Source organism: Pelecanus crispus, chromosome 4 (genome assembly GCF_030463565.1).
Source record: "Pelecanus crispus isolate bPelCri1 chromosome 4, bPelCri1.pri, whole genome shotgun sequence".
In the NCBI taxonomy this organism is placed as follows: domain Eukaryota; kingdom Metazoa; phylum Chordata; class Aves; order Pelecaniformes; family Pelecanidae; genus Pelecanus; species Pelecanus crispus.
Window position 1 is genome coordinate 9,808,713 of NC_134646.1, and position 19,517 is coordinate 9,828,229.

Consider the following 19,517-nt stretch of genomic DNA (forward strand, 5'->3'; position numbering starts at 1 on the left):
AAAAGCTAAAAGTGAAAGGTATACTGTAAATGAAGTGTAGTGTAAATCTTTTTATAGCGAGATTTAGTAAAAAAAAAAAAAAAAAAAATCCCTAGTGAAGCATCCAGATAAAGAACTGGTGCTTAAGTACTCCTGGCTCCTGTCCTATGCAAGAAAGCTTTTCTTTATCCCATGATAGCTTCCGTAGTTCCATCTAAAACACGTATTTTTGTGGTTAGTTACGCCAGCGTGCCCGGCATTTCAGCAGCATTAGATGATTAGCAGACACTTACTGTAGCACTAACGTGCAAACCGAAGGCTGGACGTTGCACCAATGCTCAGCTTATAAGGATGTGACCTAAGCAGACGCCAGTGCTTTACTGAACTACAGTCAGCAGCTGAACAGCCGCACACCCAAGGGGATCGTTCAGCCTGTGCAAGCACCTGCAAGCATAACCTAACTTCTGTGGAGAAACGGCTCCAGTTCTGTTACTTCTTCTGTGAGAAAACGATTCTGTTCCAAGCTTGGATACGCAAGGAAGAGAATTCAGCCTGCCTTCTAGGACACGTGAGTTACACACGACTCAACGGAAGATTTTTGTTTATTTGTTTCATTTACATCAATATAAATCTCTTTCAGTCAAATGGTAATAAAAAGGAAGTAGTCCCTGGAATTTCACAGTTTACAGTTCGACAGAATGTATATATAGAAATCTGTTACTGTAGATGTATCACAGGTGACATCTGCAAGCAGAGGTACAGCTGTGAGCCATAAAGCTGCAAGTCATGAACTTCATAGTGTCACCGTTACAAATTTAGCAGAACAGACGGTGAAATGTCTACAGTATGTTGAGCAATACCCATGTCTAGATCTCCAGCGTTCTTGTCCTGTTAGTGCCACGAGACATACTCCTTTTACTGTACATTACATGACTTCCTAAGATGCTTTTCCTTCGCTTATGTCCCCCCTTTTTTTTTTAAACACCGTAAATGCATTGGCATATGTTTATTCTCTTAAATATAGCTTACCTGAGTAACTCTTCCAGATTCTTCAAAAGCTGGGACTTGAAAGGAAAAATAACACCACGAGGACAAGGTACAGTATTAGCAACAGTGGATGTTTCATACCCAAGACTTCCTCCCCTTACTTTGTATTCCATCGTATTCCAGCTCTGCTTAACAGCTTCTACATAAAGTCTGACAGCACATTTGGTATTGTACATGCTTTATTAAAATGGTACTCGTATTTACAATATCTGCAGGAAACAATCCCTCCCAAGTCTTGCATTCAGACAGACACGCACACATACACACGCGCGCACGCCCCTTCACTCTACAAGGGTGTGAAGGCTATGCTCCCAAAAGTTAGGCAGCTTCTGGAAGAGGAGGAAGGGTGACTTTGTGTTTGTAATTACTTAAAAAGAAGCATGGGAGTATGCATTTGGCCATCACAATGCTAATTTAAGTATATGTAGTATTAACATATGGCAGTAACACTGAGTATTCCTCTTTTACATTCTATACACAGAATGACATCAAGGTTTTCCAGTCAACAGAACATTCTAACTTCAGTCTCAATGCTGCTTGTAGTGACTATGAAACCGCAATTTTGGGGCTGTCCCTTAAAACAATTCAAGTCTATGTAAGCGAAATAAGGCACAATTAATAGTGGATTTGATTTAGAGGATGGGAAAAGGGGGGAGAGATAGGCTTCAGATAATAGTTGTTGCAGAGGAAACAGTTTTACCCAATCCTTTTGAGAAAAGGATGAATTTTACCCCCATCCTAATCTACATGGACTTCTCTTAGAGAACTGAAGTGTTCTGCCAGGGCTACTAACGCCCACGTACAAAACAACATTGGAAATTCACATTTAAACACCAATTTCAGTAGTCCAACCTACTGATACTGATGTACATGAGTACGTCTTTTTTTAATGCTGAAGGAGAAGACACACATGAAATAAGAATCAAACCTTCCACTGAGCTTGAAGACTCACGTCTTTTAGAGAGCTTGTAATATATACTATTTGAAGGCTTCAGCTTACTGATAAAAAGGAATAGCATTTTTGCCTTTAAATCCCTGGCCCCTCTTCACTAACGAAGCCTAACCAGACATTACAAATAAACTGCAACAAAAAGTCTGGCAGCACAAATAATGTCTAGTATTCAAATCTTCATTTGTGAGTACATTATTTTCCTTGTACAAAACCTGTTGAATGTTTTTCGCAGCAGACGAACTGTACCCAAAGATGCAGGACATTCTGTGATGGGGAATAAGAGGTTGCAGTTCCGAAGGCCCCTGACTTTGGTTGTTTACAAAGTTCATTCCTGTTTAGTGTGATCCTTGGTATCTTCCTCATCTGTGTATTCTGATGGTTCTTCCCCTGGTTTTAGGAGTCTACCTACGTAGTCGTATTTTTCTGAAAAAGATTTATGATTCCATTACAATCAAATACAGCTGCATTTGCTAGTTAGCCTGCACTGCTGCAAATTCACTTTCTCTCCTATGCACTAAGGTTCTGAACCCCAATCGCTGAAACTGATAGCAACTTATCAGCAAGCTCAGCCTCCTAAAACAATCTTGCTACCATTGCTGCTCACTACTTTCTCTACTCCGAGTACTTTGTCTCAATTCTCCTGTACCTAATCAGGCAAACTTTAGCACACATTGGCTGAAAACGCTGCTATTAAAACCGGCACAAATTCCCTCAGCCTGTTTTGATTTCAATTAATGTGAAAAATGACCCCCCCCACCTCCCTCCAGAGGCACACTTCCATACTTTTGAGAAATTATTTCAAGACAAACTTGTTCAACCCTTCATGGCAAAACAACTCTTAGTCCTAATCATAATTCCATGGCACCCAAAGCCAACAACCTCGGAGCAGGGGTTCCATCAACTGAGCTACACTGAGATTCACGAGTGAAAGTCTGCGCTGAAGAGCTGAGAAGAGAAAAGCTTTCTTGTATAAAATTAAAAAGTTGAAAAGCTACGGTGGGATACAGTGGAGTCCTCTCTAAGGAAGAAAGGCCTGAAATCCCTGGTCTTTTCCTAAGAAAGTTACATTGCATTATTAGTGTTACTGTCAACATCTCTAAGAGCTGCCCCAGCCCAAATCAGCCAGTTTCATTAAAAGCATTTCCTTAAGCTAAAGATGTGCTGCTAATTTGAGAATTTACCTTTAAATTGCATTTCCCACTCTCTGACACTTTCCATCTGTACAGCATTTAAGTCCGATAGGTCATCATATTCATCTCTGAGTGCATCTTTATCTAGACAGAAAGTTGCTAGTCCCCTGGAGGCATCTCTGCCAGCAAATATTCCATATGGACCCTCTGAAAACAAAAAGACAAAATCGATACCTTCAAGTTCTTTGTTTATGGTGACCAATCTCAGTTCTTTATATAGTCTGCCAAAGCCATACATTTAACTTCTGCAGTGATGGGAACAGCCGTAGTTTCAACGCCATGGCTATTCGACATTCAACAGCACTGCAATTCGATCTTAAGTATCACTAGGAGATAAAGTCTGCTGAGAGAAGCAGAACCAGGAGAATAGCTTTGAAGGGGTATCTGGAAAAATCCCTGTCATTTGATGCAAGTCAGTTGACGTAAATTCCAAAGGGACTGGAGGCTGGAATTCCAAAGAAATGCACTTCTATTAAGCAAAGCATAGAATATTTACAAGTCAGGCATGAACAGAAGCAAATTGTACAGACACCTTTATTAGAAATCTATTGAATTTTATCAATAAATAGAACTTAAGAGTGCTAATTAATAATTTCACTTCACTTAGAGAACCACCACAACTTTCTACATACTTGACGGACAGTGCGTCTTTTGACACATTTCTTTCTTCTGTGGAAATAACCTCATTTATTTTGGGCAGCAGATCACCCATACGCCTATCCTGTATCGTTCTTGAAAACGCACAAATCTTCACGTTAAGCACGTAAAGCAACTACTTCCTTTGTGCTTTTTGACTGATGCAAAGCAGCACAAATATGCTAGTAAAATTTTGAGCAATGACTGTCAAATAAATATTATTACAAAGAGAACTGGATGATTTGCAAACCAACAACTTTCAGGATGAGGTTGGTAACTGGCTTTCCCAAATTTTAATTAATGTAAAGAACTTCAAGCATATCGTTACCTTAGATTTTTCTTGACCTAAACCCAAATACCTTAATTCAGCTCAATTTAAAAAGAACACAAAGCAACACAAAAAAGCACAATTTAAAATTTTCTGCACTAGTACAGCAGCTAAGCAACAGGGAAATGCCCAAGACTTTATAAAGAGCGGTCACTACTTGAAGATAAATAGGCCAGAACCCTTCTCTGGCTTACCTCTCGGAAGATGACAGTGGCCGTCAGCCTGAAGAAAAGGCAGCAACCCACGGGCAAGAATGAACACAAGCAAGTGGCCACACACTGTCCTTCACCCCCTCTACTGCCTGCTGTAGCAGCACCTCAGACCTCTTCTGCACCAGGATGAGCCACAGGAAATCATTCCGAGAGGCTGGTTTCTCCCAGGCCGCTTGCTCCAGCCACCACACCTATCTGCTCTTGCCGGGTATTGACTTCAGGGTTGAGACAGAGGCTGAATGCAGCAGGAAGAACTCCTGAGGCAGGGAACCCGAGTACCATACGGATTAGAAGAAACTACATCCTCACCAGAACTGGTGTCGTCTCTCCACCCCAGAGTGCTTGGCATTGTAAGCTGCTTAGAGGCAAACCTGAGAACAGAAGGGTGCCTTCTACGCCAAAGACAATTCCTCTGTCTCTCTGGAAATAAACCAACCGATGAAAAAGCAAAATTTCACAAGAAGTACACATCAGAGAAAGAACTATCAACTGGAAGCTTGCACTGTACAAATCTGGCTGTAAGAGACAACCGTAATGATTAACAGCATCTCTATGCTCGTCCTGTCAGATATTTAGCTCCAGGAACAGCATTCACAATAACTACCTCTGCTGCTTAAGAGAAACAAAGTCAATGAACTCCATTTTTCCTATTTGTATCCTGAATGAGATGTTTATTCGAAAAACAGGATTCAGAGACTGAAATCAATCCTATACCAAAATATTTAATCTATGCATTTTGCATGCTCACTCACTTCCCATGAAACAATGGAAGAGGGAGTGATGGCCATCATTTGCAACATAGCATAGAGCTTCTTTAAACAAAAAGTCTTGCTTTGCTCCAACACAGCTATCATTCAAATGATCTAGTTTTTGACGTTCTGAATGAAGAACACAGGAGCTATAAACAGCTCTTACAAAGACCACACACAGGCAGTAAATCCTTAAGAGCAATTATAAATTGCTACTTAACCTCCCCACCAACAACATTTTGTCCCCAGTTCTTCCTTTCTCTGAAGTGCTTGAAACAAGTATTTCCATAAACCCTACTAGCTATTTGCATAATGTGTTTTCAAAATTCTGGCTAACCAGAGTTCGAGAAGCACACTGTTCCCCTTCTACCCTGCATTTAGTGGTTTATGCAGTTTTACAGCACCTGCCGAGATGCCACCTCTCGGTCCACCAGCTTCATTCCAATTATTTCTATTAAAAAGAGAATTCCATTATATTTATCAGTATCAAGCCCTGAACACCCTTGCATCTCAATAATATACTTAGCTGGAAGTACGAGTGCTTTTAGAATGTATCGGTTTGCATTACAATTAATGGATGCAAAATTTCTGCAAATATATTGTAATGTCAGATACTATTATACCAGTATTTTTTTTTTTCTTTTCTAAAATTGAATTTAAATGTTAACATTACAGCACGTTTACTACAGGAGTCACAGAGAAACCATCAAGCCAGGTCCCAGCACTCAACAGAATGCTAACAAGTAAAAACCAGCCTTTGGACTTGGTAGACAGCATCTCAAATTCCAGCTCTGTAAATGAGACTTAGAAACGTGTCCCATTCTTTAATCCTTTGCTGAAAGGCAAATATTGAATTGTGACTATTTCAAAAAACGTGCACGCCTGGCTTCACCTTAGCTGCAGGGTTGCTGAAGCGGAAGTTCAGAGATCTCAGTATGAGCAATCTACTTCAAGATTTAAAGCTTCCATTCAGATACTTGTACGCAGAGATTACGTACAGCATTTTATATTAATATAGAATATACAGGTCTCAGGTTTTGCTATAAGCCCTAGTCTATTATTCACTTTTATATAAATACTGGTGCAACAGTCTTAAAAAGGTATTTTGCATATCAGATTTCGTTGCGCTTAGAGAAGCATCCAGGAAGGTGCCAGCACAGAGAAGCCTGGGGAGAAAATACGCTTCGAGAACGTGATTCTGAGGTAGAGACATTAGTGCAATCGTAGACGTAGTCCCAGAGAGTTCCTTCACGACCAGATGCAATTTACTCTGCAAGCCCAACCCACAGTCCTTTGCTTCTTTCCTTTTGTCTGCCTACCTATTTAGACTGGCTCCAGTTCTAAATAATTGATTGCACCATGACATGATACACATACTGAAGAGATCGCAAGAAGAGATGCTATTAGCATAAGTATGTACACCAAACTGATTTTTCAAGACCCTATCACAAAATTTCCGTGGTTTTCTTTTGCTGTACCCCCAAATTAGCTATTTCATAGTCAAATATTTCTCTAAATCTCCTTCCGCTCTTGTTTGGCATCTGACAATGACAAAAGGAAAGTCAGGGAAGAGTCAAAACCCATTAAAACACGTCTGCTACATGTTACTTGGCTACACATAGCTACGCGCCTTACATGAAGGAAAACTTTGTTCCTTGAAGAATGCTTTTCTTCCCATCATTGCTTTCACATATTAAAACACTTTATTTCAGAGCCTTTGTTCATTTTAGCACTGACAGCAAACAGTCATCAAGCCTATGTATTTGCCTACATATCTCCACATCTATACCACCAGATTTATATGCTGCCTTTTTCTCCTGTATGAAGTCCTCATTTACCTTACAACTCTACCTTGTATAAAGTATGCCCTTCTCTAAGCTACAACGCATGCAAAATGTCACTGCCCACCACCTGCAGATCCTCACTTTCAGAATCCAGTTAAAAATCTGGCTGCCTTGATGGATTTGATGTCTTGCTCCAGCCTGACATTCATCTTTATTCACAAATGAACTAGGCAGCTTGAGAATTGGCAAAATCAAAGTCTCTTCAGCCAGTAAAAATACCTTTCCAATTTCTGCATCTCCTTGCCCTGTTTTGGTACTCAAATGAAGATCTAATTTCTTTTTGCAGACACTCTAAAACAACAGCAGGTAAGGAAAAATACATTTAACATTAAAGCATTGTATTTAAAAGTTTGAGATATGAAGCTGTCCAAGCTGAAGTTTGTATTTGGAAGCACTGCTTCTAGTCACTTGCTCCAAAACAGGCTAAACTGGATCTTGGAACAGCACAGGTTTCATTTTTCGACCAGTTTGGGCAATAGTTCCCCTAGCAAAACCTATGCTGGTCTTCAACTTTTGAGCAGATATTCTTGGTTTACCAAAGAGGCTATCTGACCACTTCAGTTCTATACCAGCTTTGCAGAACATCCCAGACTTGCTCCAAAACTAGTAACAAAGGTGAACGCTGTACACTGAACTTTGGATTGCTCCAGCTGTCAGCACAAGGACTGCACCACAGATAGCCACATGTTGACTTTATATCTAATGAAGTGATTTGTAATCTAAGAATCATGTTCCTTTTCACAAGGCACATACAAGTTCCCTGAAGAATCCACACAGGTTTACAAGGTTCACTTTTACACCAGCTTTGGTTTCTTCAAGTAGTCAAAAAGCACTTCCAAGCAAGCACCAAATATGCAAAGCATACCAGATGTTCTTTCCATCTGTGGGCTCCATGCAGCCACTGGAAATAAAACCCAGTTTTGTCTGAAGCTTATAGATTCATGGACAACAATTCTTAAACTGCAGACAAGAATAAAGACTAATCTCTCCTTTAATGCAAGTTAAAGGAACAAAGGGAGACAGACCACAAAATTATTGACAGCTGCGCTATTTTACCACTTTGTCTACCTTTCCCACTCCAAATCAAAGCGAAATCTCCACTGTCTGTTTAAAATTTTCCATCTGAATCCTGACACGTGTTTGTTCAGTGTTGCATCTTTTATGAGGGAATGAAAAAGCTACAAACTAGACAAAGCCATTTTGAGATGCAGCTTCAAAGCAGAAGCTTTCTAATAACATTTATCACTGGGAATTCAAGGTGACATAATTTTAACTTTACTGCTCCAGATTTACGTGAAAGGAAAGATGTGGGTCAATTTTAAGTTACAACTTGCATGGAAAGTAAGTGTTCTTACGAGAGCGCTCCACAAAGTCTACATGCTAAGATGGGAACTGCTAAGAAAGAGGGGTCTGAACTTGACTTCTTAGGCACAAGACCAGAGGGCTTCACCCTCTCTTTCACTTGCTTCCTTTTTTACTCTGTGGAAAAAAAAAGTGCAGGAACCAATGACCCAATTTCAACTAAAGGGGCAGACAACCAGCACGGCTAGGAGAGTGTGTAGTTCAGCAGTCAGGAGATTCCTGGAAGACAGCTCCATACTTGAGGACGACCTAGATCCCATATCTTGCTTTAGTGAGAAGTGCTCTGGCCACTAGTTTATTCCATAACAAGGCAAGCAATGCTGGCCAGGTTTTTGATTAAATGAAAGAGAGCTACACTGCTATGTACCAGATTTAACATCTATATGTCACTAACAATGATGCCACTATCATACCCTAATATATCTTGCTTTGAGCATACCCGCTTGATCAAGCCCCTCAAACCTCAGGTGACTGGAACCTGAATGGTTTAAATAGGAAGTAGGGATTTACACAGACCTTTTATCAAACACACGGTTGTTCAAGTTTTAAGGAATATATTCAAGTTATTAAAAAAGCTAAAAAAAAGAAAAAAAAAGACAAAGAGCTGACAGACACACAAAGCAGGAGCAGAGGAGACAGAGCGATGCATCTTCCTGCACAAAACCGCTTTACTGGCCCCTGCTCTCAGTGAACGTGGACTGAGGGCTTAGAAGAGCCCCTTCACCCTGGCAGCAAGGGCACTACTCCCTTGGATCAGAAGCATGGCAACAATCTCTCGCCAATATGCACGTATACACCTTTTTAGTTTTATTCCTTCTGGTAGGAACTTCGCTTCTTTATCCAGAAATGCTGTTTCTTTGAAAAGCTGAGCCCTGGGGCGGGAGACACCTCCATTACACAGACACCGAAGAGCTGGCAAATATCAAAAACACAGAGAAGATACACATCTTACAGGAAGCACTTCTTTTGCCCCAGTCTTATCCTCTGTGCTTATCTGTAAACCCTCAGCCTGTTGTGACCTTATGATAAGGCCATCCTTAACAGAATCCTCCAGACACAACATATATGATGTCCCACTCCAACTCCAACCATACCCTTGTAAAGAATGTATTGAAAAGCATCAGTGCCATCTTTTAAATAGAGACACAATGACATTTACAGCACTCAATTCCAAAGGAAGCCTAAAAGCATCAGATTATTTTTATGCAAATTATGGGGAAAAGCTACAGCTGTTTACTACAACATTTTTTTCAAAATTGTTAACATCAGAAATTGTGGTTCTTCACTGGATTTGCAATGCGAAATAAAGGTAATTTTCCCCTCACGAAAAAATGAACTATGATGGAATTTTTTGTGGAAGGAACTACTACTACCTAATCTATTCCCCTTGGCAAACTGGAAAGCAGAAATCTTCACAACGCTTTGAAAGACAAGAGTGGGATGAGAAATGAGTTGACAGTGACAACGTATTGCAGCGAAGGGAAGTCAGGAAATTGATTTTTTTTTAAATCATGAAACATTAAGAACCAAGAAGTGACGTGGAACATTTGTATACACTGGATTGCATATAATCTTGCTTTGTCATGCTCAGAGCCATATATTTTTCGTAACTGCACAACGTATTTGATAAGTTCATCAAAACCTGTTTACAGCATTATCTTGGCATGCCAATTTAAATGCTAAATATTAAGATTTGCTAACATTACTTGAACTCTTACTACGCCCTTCCAATATACTACCAGGAATCTTGATACAAACAAACATGAAATTAAATGTTGCGATAAATGAAATGGTAAAAACTGTCTCTCATTATAAGGATATAAAACCAACATGGCACACACTAAAGTTATTAATCATTAGACTCTAAGTCATGAGATGTGATTACAGATGGGGAAATCGCCCAAAACCAGCTTCTTTGAAATTCTGATTACATGGTATTTTTAATAGTGAGCTGCTAATTGTTTACTTTATTTCTTTTAAGAGTTTACGGGTGATAAAGGAAAAGGTAATTAATTAAAATTAATCACCAAGCAAAGCATTCTAGGACACTTACTCATTTGGGCACAAACAGGGATGGTATTTAATACAACTAAAAGTGAAGTGTTGAAACAAAGGGTATACTTGCAGGTCAGAGGACTATCCCCGGAAGCAGCATATTCGAAAAGAATTTGGCAAGTAAAGTTTTAAATTAACAGTTCACTGTAAGCAAAGTGATTTTTGGAGGCAGAGACAGTTAAACATGTCATATAACCTTTTCTTGCTCTTAGCTAAAATGGTTTGGCCTAACGAAGACTAATAGGATACCAATGAGAAAAATTGTGGAAGGCTTAAAGAAGACAACATGAGAAAAAACAAAAAATTTGGAAAACATTTCAACTGAATGTTCAAGAAACTGAAGTTTTCAATCATGGCCATTTGAAAGGATGAGTTGAACAGTCTATCCCTTTTAAAAACAATCTTAACTGTATGTACGTAAAGGGCTCTTCAATGAAACAGACCAAAGTATAACAGGATTCAGTGGATAGAAACTTAAAAACAGGAGAGTTTCTAAAAAAATCAGAAGCTTGGTGCGAGTTTTAATGGAATCTCAACCGCTGGACAAAAATCTGGAGTAGACGACAATTCCATGCATTTGTAGCCTTCTAAGTAGAAAAATAAGGGATACCTTCATATCCAAACTACAGCGAAGAAAAAAACCCAGACCTTAATTTCAAGACATCAGAAGCCTTCCAAGACAGCCACATTATTCAGCGTGAACCCAGCAGTCAAGACATACTTAAGATTTGATAGTGAGCAGCCCTCAGCCAATGCTTTTTGCTGTCTTCAAAGCTGAAGCACTATTTCACATCAGTACCTCAACAAAGTACAAAAGGCTCGCAGTCCGAGTGTGCAACATCAGCAAAGCCAGTGCCCTCAACTGTTTCTTCTTCTGTTAAACAAAATTTGGCCATAGCTTTTTTGGTATGCTTTGCACTCCTCTTGCTATACTCCAGCTGCGAGGCACAAAATTACCAAGAGAACTGCTGTGGACATATGGCTACTCTGACTCAAGTCTTTCTGAAAAGGTCTCAACCAGCTGTAGAAGACTTTTCCACCTAACACTTCTCAGATCTTCTAAGGCCTGCAAACCACCTACTAGCTTTTCTTCTTTTCAGACACAAAACAGTCACAAGAAAATATTCCCCAGCATGCTTCCATACAGGGAAACCATGCCAGCACGACTCCAAAATCAATGTTTGGCAGAAAACACACAGCTGATGATGCACAGGTTGAGCATCACTATCCTAATGTGTGTGGTCCCAAGTAACAGAGGTCTGATAGACAAAGATGATGTCTGTTCTGTTATGAAAAGGCAATCTTTCACTACAGGATGGGGGGAGAGCCTTTACCCCTCTCCAGGAAAAGCTGGAAGCACTGCTTTAGCAAAACCAGCTGCTACCAGTTATCAAAAAAGCAGACTGATGTCCTAGAATATAAAGCTTTAGCTTCCTCACAATAATAGACCTCCAGAGGTTGGTGATGTGAGCCAGTGATGATATCTACAGTGGCAAGTCTAAAATTTAATTCACGTTTGACACACAAAAGAGTTAATGTTTAGATTATGGTTCAGTATTACTTCATGGAGTAATTTATGAAGCAATCTGTCAGCTTACTGGTGTTCTAAGTTTCATGTAGCATATGTATTACCTGCATTTTATATCAGCACACAGGTCAGTTTAAAAATCCCTGAAGTGAGACAGACAAAAGAACTAGTCCAATTAAGTGTCATGAAAGCTGCAGCACACCAGACTGAATTTTCTCAGCTTTACCGGTCAATAAACAAAATCAGGCATGGCAAGGTAGTTTAGATTCCATTGTTAACTTTTACAGTACCCAGTCAGAAAAGCATTTTGATTCAATTATGGCAGTTTCAATTCCTGCAACTGTAGCAGAGCTGGTATCACAAACTTTGAGGGTAACAAGAGTTACAAAATACTAGCTCAGCTCAACCATACAGCTGCTTGTCACTTCCCTGGTAAGAATCAAAGACTTGTAACATGCCAGTTCTGTATTTTTCTTTTTGTAACCTAAGATTATTAGAAAATAATCATTACTTAACTGGAACTATTTCCTGGGGGGGGGGACACGACACATGTATCCTCTCTCTCCTCCACCCCTCATATAAGGACACTTGCCATACCTACTATGAAAACTCCTGCATAATTTGATTAGATCAAGTTTTCCAAACTGCCACTGTTTAAGGAAGAAGATTATCAGCAGTCATAACCCTCATTTCCTTTGGCATCAGATGTGAACACAGTGCTCACTAGTAAGTTTATCCACCTCATTATTAAGAACACTGTTTATTATGAGAAAATACGCTGCAGTTTCACTATCTACAAAGTGAATACGGAAACATAACATTGCCTTTGAAGCATACTTTCTGAACCTTTGAAGTATACGCTTCCGCTCCAAAGAACTGTATTGTCAGTCTTTCTATTTAAAAGACTGGGTTGATTTCTGCACTCTTCTCAATGGTAGCAACGTATCAGTCCCCGAGCTCTCCCTGCTTCCCTCTGTCCTGATTAAAATTCATACTCAGTATGGCATTTGCACCTAAATAACCAGCTGGTTTTTTTCCTTCCTGAACTGTAAGAGCTAGAACGAAGGAAGCATTGCTCAGCTGCACTTGGGAAACCTACTAGAAAAGACAGAAGTGAAAAAAAAGGAATTAAACATTGCACATCCGAATCTAGGCAACTGGAAAAGTGGATGCGTGACGGACGCCAAACAGAACGCAGACCCGTTCTGCACCGCCTATTTAAAGCTACCGTTAGGCCCCAGGCAGGCGGGCGGGCCTGGTAAGGGGCTGCGGCCGGGGCCAGGTCGCGGTTGCACGGCTGCTCCCCAGCTGACACCGCCACGGGCAGCCGGAGGCCCCGCCACGCCTCCGGACAGCGAGATAAGCCCGGGGACCCGAGCGAGGTGACGGGCGCTGGAAGGCAGCGAGGCCTCCCCGAAACCCACCGGACCCGGAGGGGGGGGGGGGGGGGCGGCAGAGCCCCCGGCGGCAGGGCGCGCCCGCCGCAGCCGATCCCCGCCGTCCGCCCCAGCGCCGCCCCCGCCTCCCGCCAGCGCCGCCCGAAACGCGGCGGCGGCCGAGGGGCGGCGCGGGGCCCCCGCCCGGCACGGCGGGAGGGCGGCTTCCGCCGAGGGACACCCCCCCCCCGGCCCCGGCGTCTCACCGGGCCCGTAGAACTTGCTGCCTTTGGTCACGTCGAAGACTTTGCCGTTGACAGCCAGCAGGATGCGGGGGTCGCGGGCCCCGTCGAACTCGCGCAGCTGCTCCAGGGAGAAATCCCGCCGCTTCATCCGCGGCAGAGCGGCGGCCTGGCTCTGCCGGGCCGCGCCCCCCGGCCCGCTCCGCGTCCCCCAGCGCAGGTACAGCCGGTAGGCCGCCAGCAGCGCCAGCGCCAGCAGCCCCACGTTCAGCAGCATCTCACCGCCCACCGCCGCCGCCGCGCCGGCCGGCGGCTCCCCCGCGCCCCCGCCCCCTAGGCCGCCCTCGCTGCTCCCCTCAGTCCTCAGCCTCCCGTCCCCATCGTCCGCCATCACTGCCCGGCCGCCGCCGCCCCGCCCCGCTCGCGCCCAGGGAGACGCCAGGCGGCCGCCGCGCCCCGCCCCGCCCCCGCCCGCCCGCTTCCCATTGGTTGCCTGGGCGCGGCGGCACCGCCCCCGGCGGGCTCGCGCCCCGCGGGGCGAATTGGGTGCGGGCGCGCCCCGCCCGCCTCAACGGCCCCGCCGCTCGCGAGAGCCGCCGCTGCCGCCCGCGCGCGCCTGCGCGTGTGTCTGTGTCCTGTGCCCCCCCCCGCCGCCGCGCGCGGCCAGGTGGCGTAGGCGGGAGTTTGAGGCGGGGGGGGGGGGGCGGTTGGTGTCTCGTGCGGCGTAACCGCCGCCCCGGGCGGCTCGGAGCTCGCCTCAGCCGCCGCCGCGCTCTCCCTCACGCGGGCCGGCGGGCACCCCCGCCCGCGGCGGTGAACGCAGAGCGCGGCGGCGCGGCCGAGGGCGGTGTGGCAGCGCGTTAGGTGCCGGGGGGCGGGTGGCCTCCGCCGCGGGGGGGAAGGGTCGAAGGCCGGCCGGTGTTGGCCGCCCTGGTGCGGCCACGTTGTGCAGCGCCCTTTTCGGCGGCTGCTGGGTAAGCGACACGTCTGCTCGGAGCTCTCGGTGCGGAGGTGGTTGCGCTGTCCGCTTGAGCGAGCGCGGGCGTGGCCCTGAGGTGGAACGGCAGCCCTTCGTGGAGGGAAACCTTTGGAGGTAGCTCAAGGGACCGCCTGGTGCGCTTCACTGCTTAGGGTAAATACACCCTTCCATTTTTGCTGTCAGAAGGCGGGATGATTACTAACAGTAGGCTAATCCACTAGAATGACTCCTTGTGCTGTGAAACGTAGCGGTGGCAGCGCACAGATGCCTTTAGAATATCTTCTTAAGTACAACCCATGCCCGGGAGTGAGTTTGCTCAGTTATGTGAGGAGAAAGACTTAAAGCGCCTATTATTTTCAAGGAGAGAGACTGGGTGCATGTAGATCATCTCGGCAGGACGACACTTGCCTGCAGAGAAGACACGGACCTGGGCAGAATTTAGCCCTGCCGTTCTTCTCATCTGGTGAATGTGTTCCCAAGCAAAACCAACTGTCTGATCAGATGATACTGAAGAGCCGCTCTACAAATGTGTAACTGGGCCTAGGGAACATAAGCCGGGCTCAGCCACTCTCCCTGCGGTCGGAATGAGATCCTGGGAGTACTTTAGACTTGAGAAACGTTGTTATTCCATGCAGCCGTGCGGTGCGGAAGCGTCCCTGCCTAATAACATCAGCCTTAAGAATAATTCCCAGTTGTGTCACTCAGTCACGAAAGTTGCAAAACTCAAGTGTTTTCACAAAGGCTGGGAGACGGTGCAAGAGACTCAACCCAGTGGAAAATAACATTAATGATATTTAGCATTTACATAAAGCTCTGTGTTTTCAGCCCCCTGCGTAATGATTAGGTGTTTAATCTTCTGCCCTCTGAGCCAGTTCAGTAATGACTACCTCTGTGAGGAAACAGGATGAAGTTCTTGCCAGTTAGAGACCTGCAATTAAAATACTACTACTATTCCTCTTAACCCAGCAGGCTCTATTTAATATATGTATAAGTAAACACCATTAAGAAAGTCCTTTTATCTCCACAAGTCACAGCTTGATTGTGGTTAACAACAGTTTTTATCACAGGATCTTAATATGTTTGGATTGTCTGGGCACAGCTATGGTGCAGGTCAGAAAAAGATGGAGTTGCATTCTTACCTCCGGATTTCCTTCCCTCACGAGTTTAATTTAGATTTTCCACAACATCTTACTATGTTCTCTTAACTTCCTTTGTATTTTAAAGATGGGTTCAGAAAACAAAAACAAGTAATAAGATATGTGAAGTACTTTTATCCATCTTCCTACCAAGATCTTATCTCTAAATTCATACAGACTGGCTAAATGATTCTAGACATTTCTTTGAAAGCCCATGGTTTCCCACTGTGTGAATGTGATGTTCTGCTATATTATGGAAGGAATACTTTCAGAAATCAGCATGGCTACCGTAAGCGTTCTAGCCTTCATTTGTCCATTCGGGATGCCTTCTTAAGAGATTATATGCTACCTGGGCTTGGCTTGGATACCTCCATGTACTTCTGTGGGCCTTGGGTCTAGCGCAGCAAAATGGTAGCTATTTTTGATGCCCAGATAAGAGCTGGAAACCAGGAGGAGTTCCAGGAACCCGCCCTAAGGAAATTAAATTGTTTGAAAGACTGAGTTTAGAAGAATTTTACTTGAAAAAATTTAAACACTAGAAAATAGACAAATATAGTATAATACAAATACTGAATATACTGAGCATACTTGGATTAGAATGTTTCCAAACCTAGGAGAGAAAAACCACTGAAAATGTGTTGGTTCCAAACTGGGGAAACACTGGGTAGTTGCCCCCTTGTTAGCGTATGCCTCAGACAAGTCCAGGTACCAAGTGCCAAGGAAGTTAAGATCCCAGTGTAGCTGCATCCACCTTCAGTACCAGACCACCATCATTAGAAGACAGGCAGTCATGATCTGCTAACTCAAATATGACAGGCAAACGTCTTCCTGTCTTGAGGCAGACTACTTTCAACTTCAAATTTTGTTACTCTGCTGTTAGCTTTACCTGTCAGAAATACCAGGAAAAAAGCCAGTTTCTCCACTATGACTGCTTCCAGTGTTTCTTCCTCACCTGTCTTTGGTTTGCCAAGGCAAAAAGGCTGTCCCTGTAAAGCATAAAAGTTATGTCTATAAACCTCCTTCAACTGGTAAAGGGTCCCCAAAAGTTCCTTAGCATTACTGCGTTGCTTCCGCTGTTCTTTCGGTGCGCTTCTTGGTGGTTCCTTTGGTGTGAACAAATCTTATTTTGATCTAATTGACAGCCATCTGCCATAGATCCTGACCCATGATTGGGGAGCCCAGCTATTGCTAATATATATAATTGTGAGTGTCAGTGGGGTAGTTACAGCAATATGATTCAAGGAGTGAAAGGAAAATCAGGCATTCTGGTTTACCTGTGGAAAAAACCCTCAGAATTTTCCAATTTCTAAAATTAACGCACAGCTAATTTATTTGTACAGATTTGATCTGAAGAGCAAATGAAGTAGTAATACTTGCGTATCACAGTTTTCCATAAAGAGCTTAGTGAGCCCTGAAAAAACACATGAAAGAATATTACCAAGTTTCTAATTACATATGTTATAGCTTTTGTTGTACTTGGGTAATTATTTAATTTCATAGGGTTTTTTTACCTAACAAAATTTGAAGAATGCCTAGAAAATGAATAATTTATTGCTATATTCATATGCAATCTCAGCTATTGTTACTTGTTTATCCTCTAGTTCTTGGAGGTTAATAGCCATTAACTTTCACAGCAGTCTTTCTGCCATATCTTACATGATTTGTTCTAGCAACAAGGAAAAAACAGTATCTTTTAAAGTTATTTGCTCACTGGTGTTAGATGCTCAGTATTTTTCTACATCAGCATACATTTTCTTCTTCAGAATAGAGCCTTCTGTGTTATATTATGTCAGATATGTTGTGACTGACTATTGCACCTTTGTCCTAAGAATTTCACAGACAGGTCAGTTGCCACCTACTTTGTTTGCTCCACATATGAAATAATTCTTTAATTTTTTTTTTAGAGATAAGTAGGCAGCATGCTTCTGGATGACATTTCCATTAGGAGGTGAATGCCTCAACTCAGAGTTATGTTCTTTACTTTTTCTTTTCAAACACTGCTTATTACAGTCTCTGGAAAGAAGACTGAACTCAGTGAAAAGCACAATGACAGCGCAACTTTACAAACAGAAATTGAACTCTGATACAAGCCACTATTATGGCTGAAGTTTATTTTCCATTGATTTTGAAGCTGAAGAAACATCTCTTATCACACAAAGACAGGCTATGTTCAGGACAGATTAGGAGGTGAACTGTGTGTGAAGGAATGTAGGGGATGTCTCAGTAAATTTGGAATAATAGAACAATCAATCAGCTCCATTGAGTTTGGATATTTTTAAACCCAGCTCAATGTATGGGATGCACTCATGATTTTGTTTTAAGCTGATACAGGTTGGAAATGCTTACTGTTGAGATCAATGCAATACTTGATGTCTTCTTTCAAAATAGTACCTGCTTGCATTCCTTAACATGTCTTTATTTCGTATTTATTTTAAGTGCTACACACAGACCTATCTAAATTTTTTTAATATCATGTCACAGGGTCTTTTACTGAAGGGATGCTGAATGCATACAAGTTATTCAGAAATTTCTTTCAAAAATTTGAAAATATAGTATGAATAGCTGTATAGAGAAATTCATATCAACCCACTGTGCTGGTTTTGGCTGGGACAGAGTTAATATTCTTCATAGTTGCTGGTATGGGGCTCAGTTTTTCATTGGTAAAAAGTCTACTGTTATTTCTTAGTCTTTGTAAATGGTGTGATATCTGAAGTGCCTGGTCACAGTATCGCAGAAATAGATTAAGTTAATTCTAACAAAACAGTTTGCTTTTGTTCACCCGTTAAAAAGTTACTCTGTCTAACGGTGTGCTTCAGAGAAAAGGCTCTCTAGTCCAGACGGGGACCAGCAGAAACCTGCGAGCACCAGTCAAGCACTGAGCAGATGAGTAACTGGTGGTGCCTTGCTACAGGCTACAGAGCCCGAGGTAGACTTGCTGCAACGGGAGCTCAGCTTGGCACAGGAGCTGAGAGCAGCTTTCCTTCAAAGGTGGAAAGCTCAGGTTACTCTGGCTCTCAGCTCTTGGTCTCACAGTGGCTCTGGCATATACTATTCCAAACCTGGTCAAGTAAATTACTGACTTGTGTACTAGAGATACATTTTCAAAAAACATATGCCAATGCATTTGCAAAGGCAGGTTTTTAACAAAACAACTTATTTGGGATATTTGCAACTGTATGTTTGGGGCTGTGTTTTCACATGGTAACTTCAGACCTGCAGTAATAAGGCTGTAGTGAAACAGCAAAGTAAGTACCCAGGCAGGCCTTCAGGCATAGCCATCTTTAAGGAAGAAGGTAGAATTTCAATATAAAAGGGCATGCTCCTACACTAAGTAACTATGTTTTCATATTTGACTGTAGGTGTTTATAGGACAAATACTAAATGCCCAGGCCTATCATTAGATTATATAACCTCACTGTACTGTGGGATATGTCTGCAGAAAGCGTGGACCCTATGTAAGAGCTGCAGAAGAATATTCTTTGGTGGGGTCTCCATAAAGGAACACAAAGAAGACAAAAATAGCAAGTTACACAGATCTAAGAGTGTAGCAAGGAGACTGGGGATAAGACCTGTCTGGGGGGTTGGGAAGTAGACTGTTTGCTGGTACATTGCAGTTCACGAGCTCAGACACAGGTATTTTTGCCTTAGCACTGGTAGTGTATGGCACTACAGATAATGAAATAGTGTATGTTAAATGTGGAATTAAAGTCAGAAAATAATTTGAACTCCTTGATGCAACTGCAAATAATTTTAGTGTTTCTATTCTTCCAACTCAGTTCTTGACTGTACAGGTATGACCTTTTGCATACTGGGCAGAATTACTGTGTGTATTTTACTAGAACACTGGCAAACCAAGCACTTGAGTAACCAAATTATGTTTATATGTGCAGTGATATGGTTAA

At 42.8% G+C, this 19,517-nt stretch overlaps 1 protein-coding gene across 1 annotated transcript; it reads right to left on the bottom strand.

The window, feature by feature from the left end:
* Positions 1 to 723: 723 nt before the first annotated feature.
* On the bottom strand, positions 724 to 13,891 carry PGRMC2 (progesterone receptor membrane component 2). Its single transcript, XM_075709006.1, has 3 exons — positions 13,525 to 13,891; positions 3,160 to 3,315; positions 724 to 2,401 (listed from the first exon to the last, which is right to left on the bottom strand). The coding sequence occupies exons 1-3, from the start codon at positions 13,889 to 13,891 to the stop codon at positions 2,304 to 2,306; spliced, it is 621 nt and encodes a 206-aa protein (XP_075565121.1). The 3' UTR covers positions 724 to 2,303.
* Positions 13,892 to 19,517: the final 5,626 nt, after the last annotated feature.

What these genes read in the sequence shown, in the direction of transcription:
- PGRMC2 (XM_075709006.1), bottom strand. Translation starts at nt 13,891, where the DNA reads ATGGCGGACGATGGGGACGGGAGGCTGAGGACTGAGGGGAGCAGCGAG. An exon ending in CAGCAAGTTCTACGGGCCCG is followed by an intron (nt 3,316 to 13,524) that starts GTGAGACGCCGG and finishes TTTTGTTTTCAG; the next exon opens with AGGGTCCATATGGAATATTT. An exon ending in GTGGGAAATGCAATTTAAAG is followed by an intron (nt 2,402 to 3,159) that starts GTAAATTCTCAA and finishes AATCTTTTTCAG; the next exon opens with AAAAATACGACTACGTAGGT.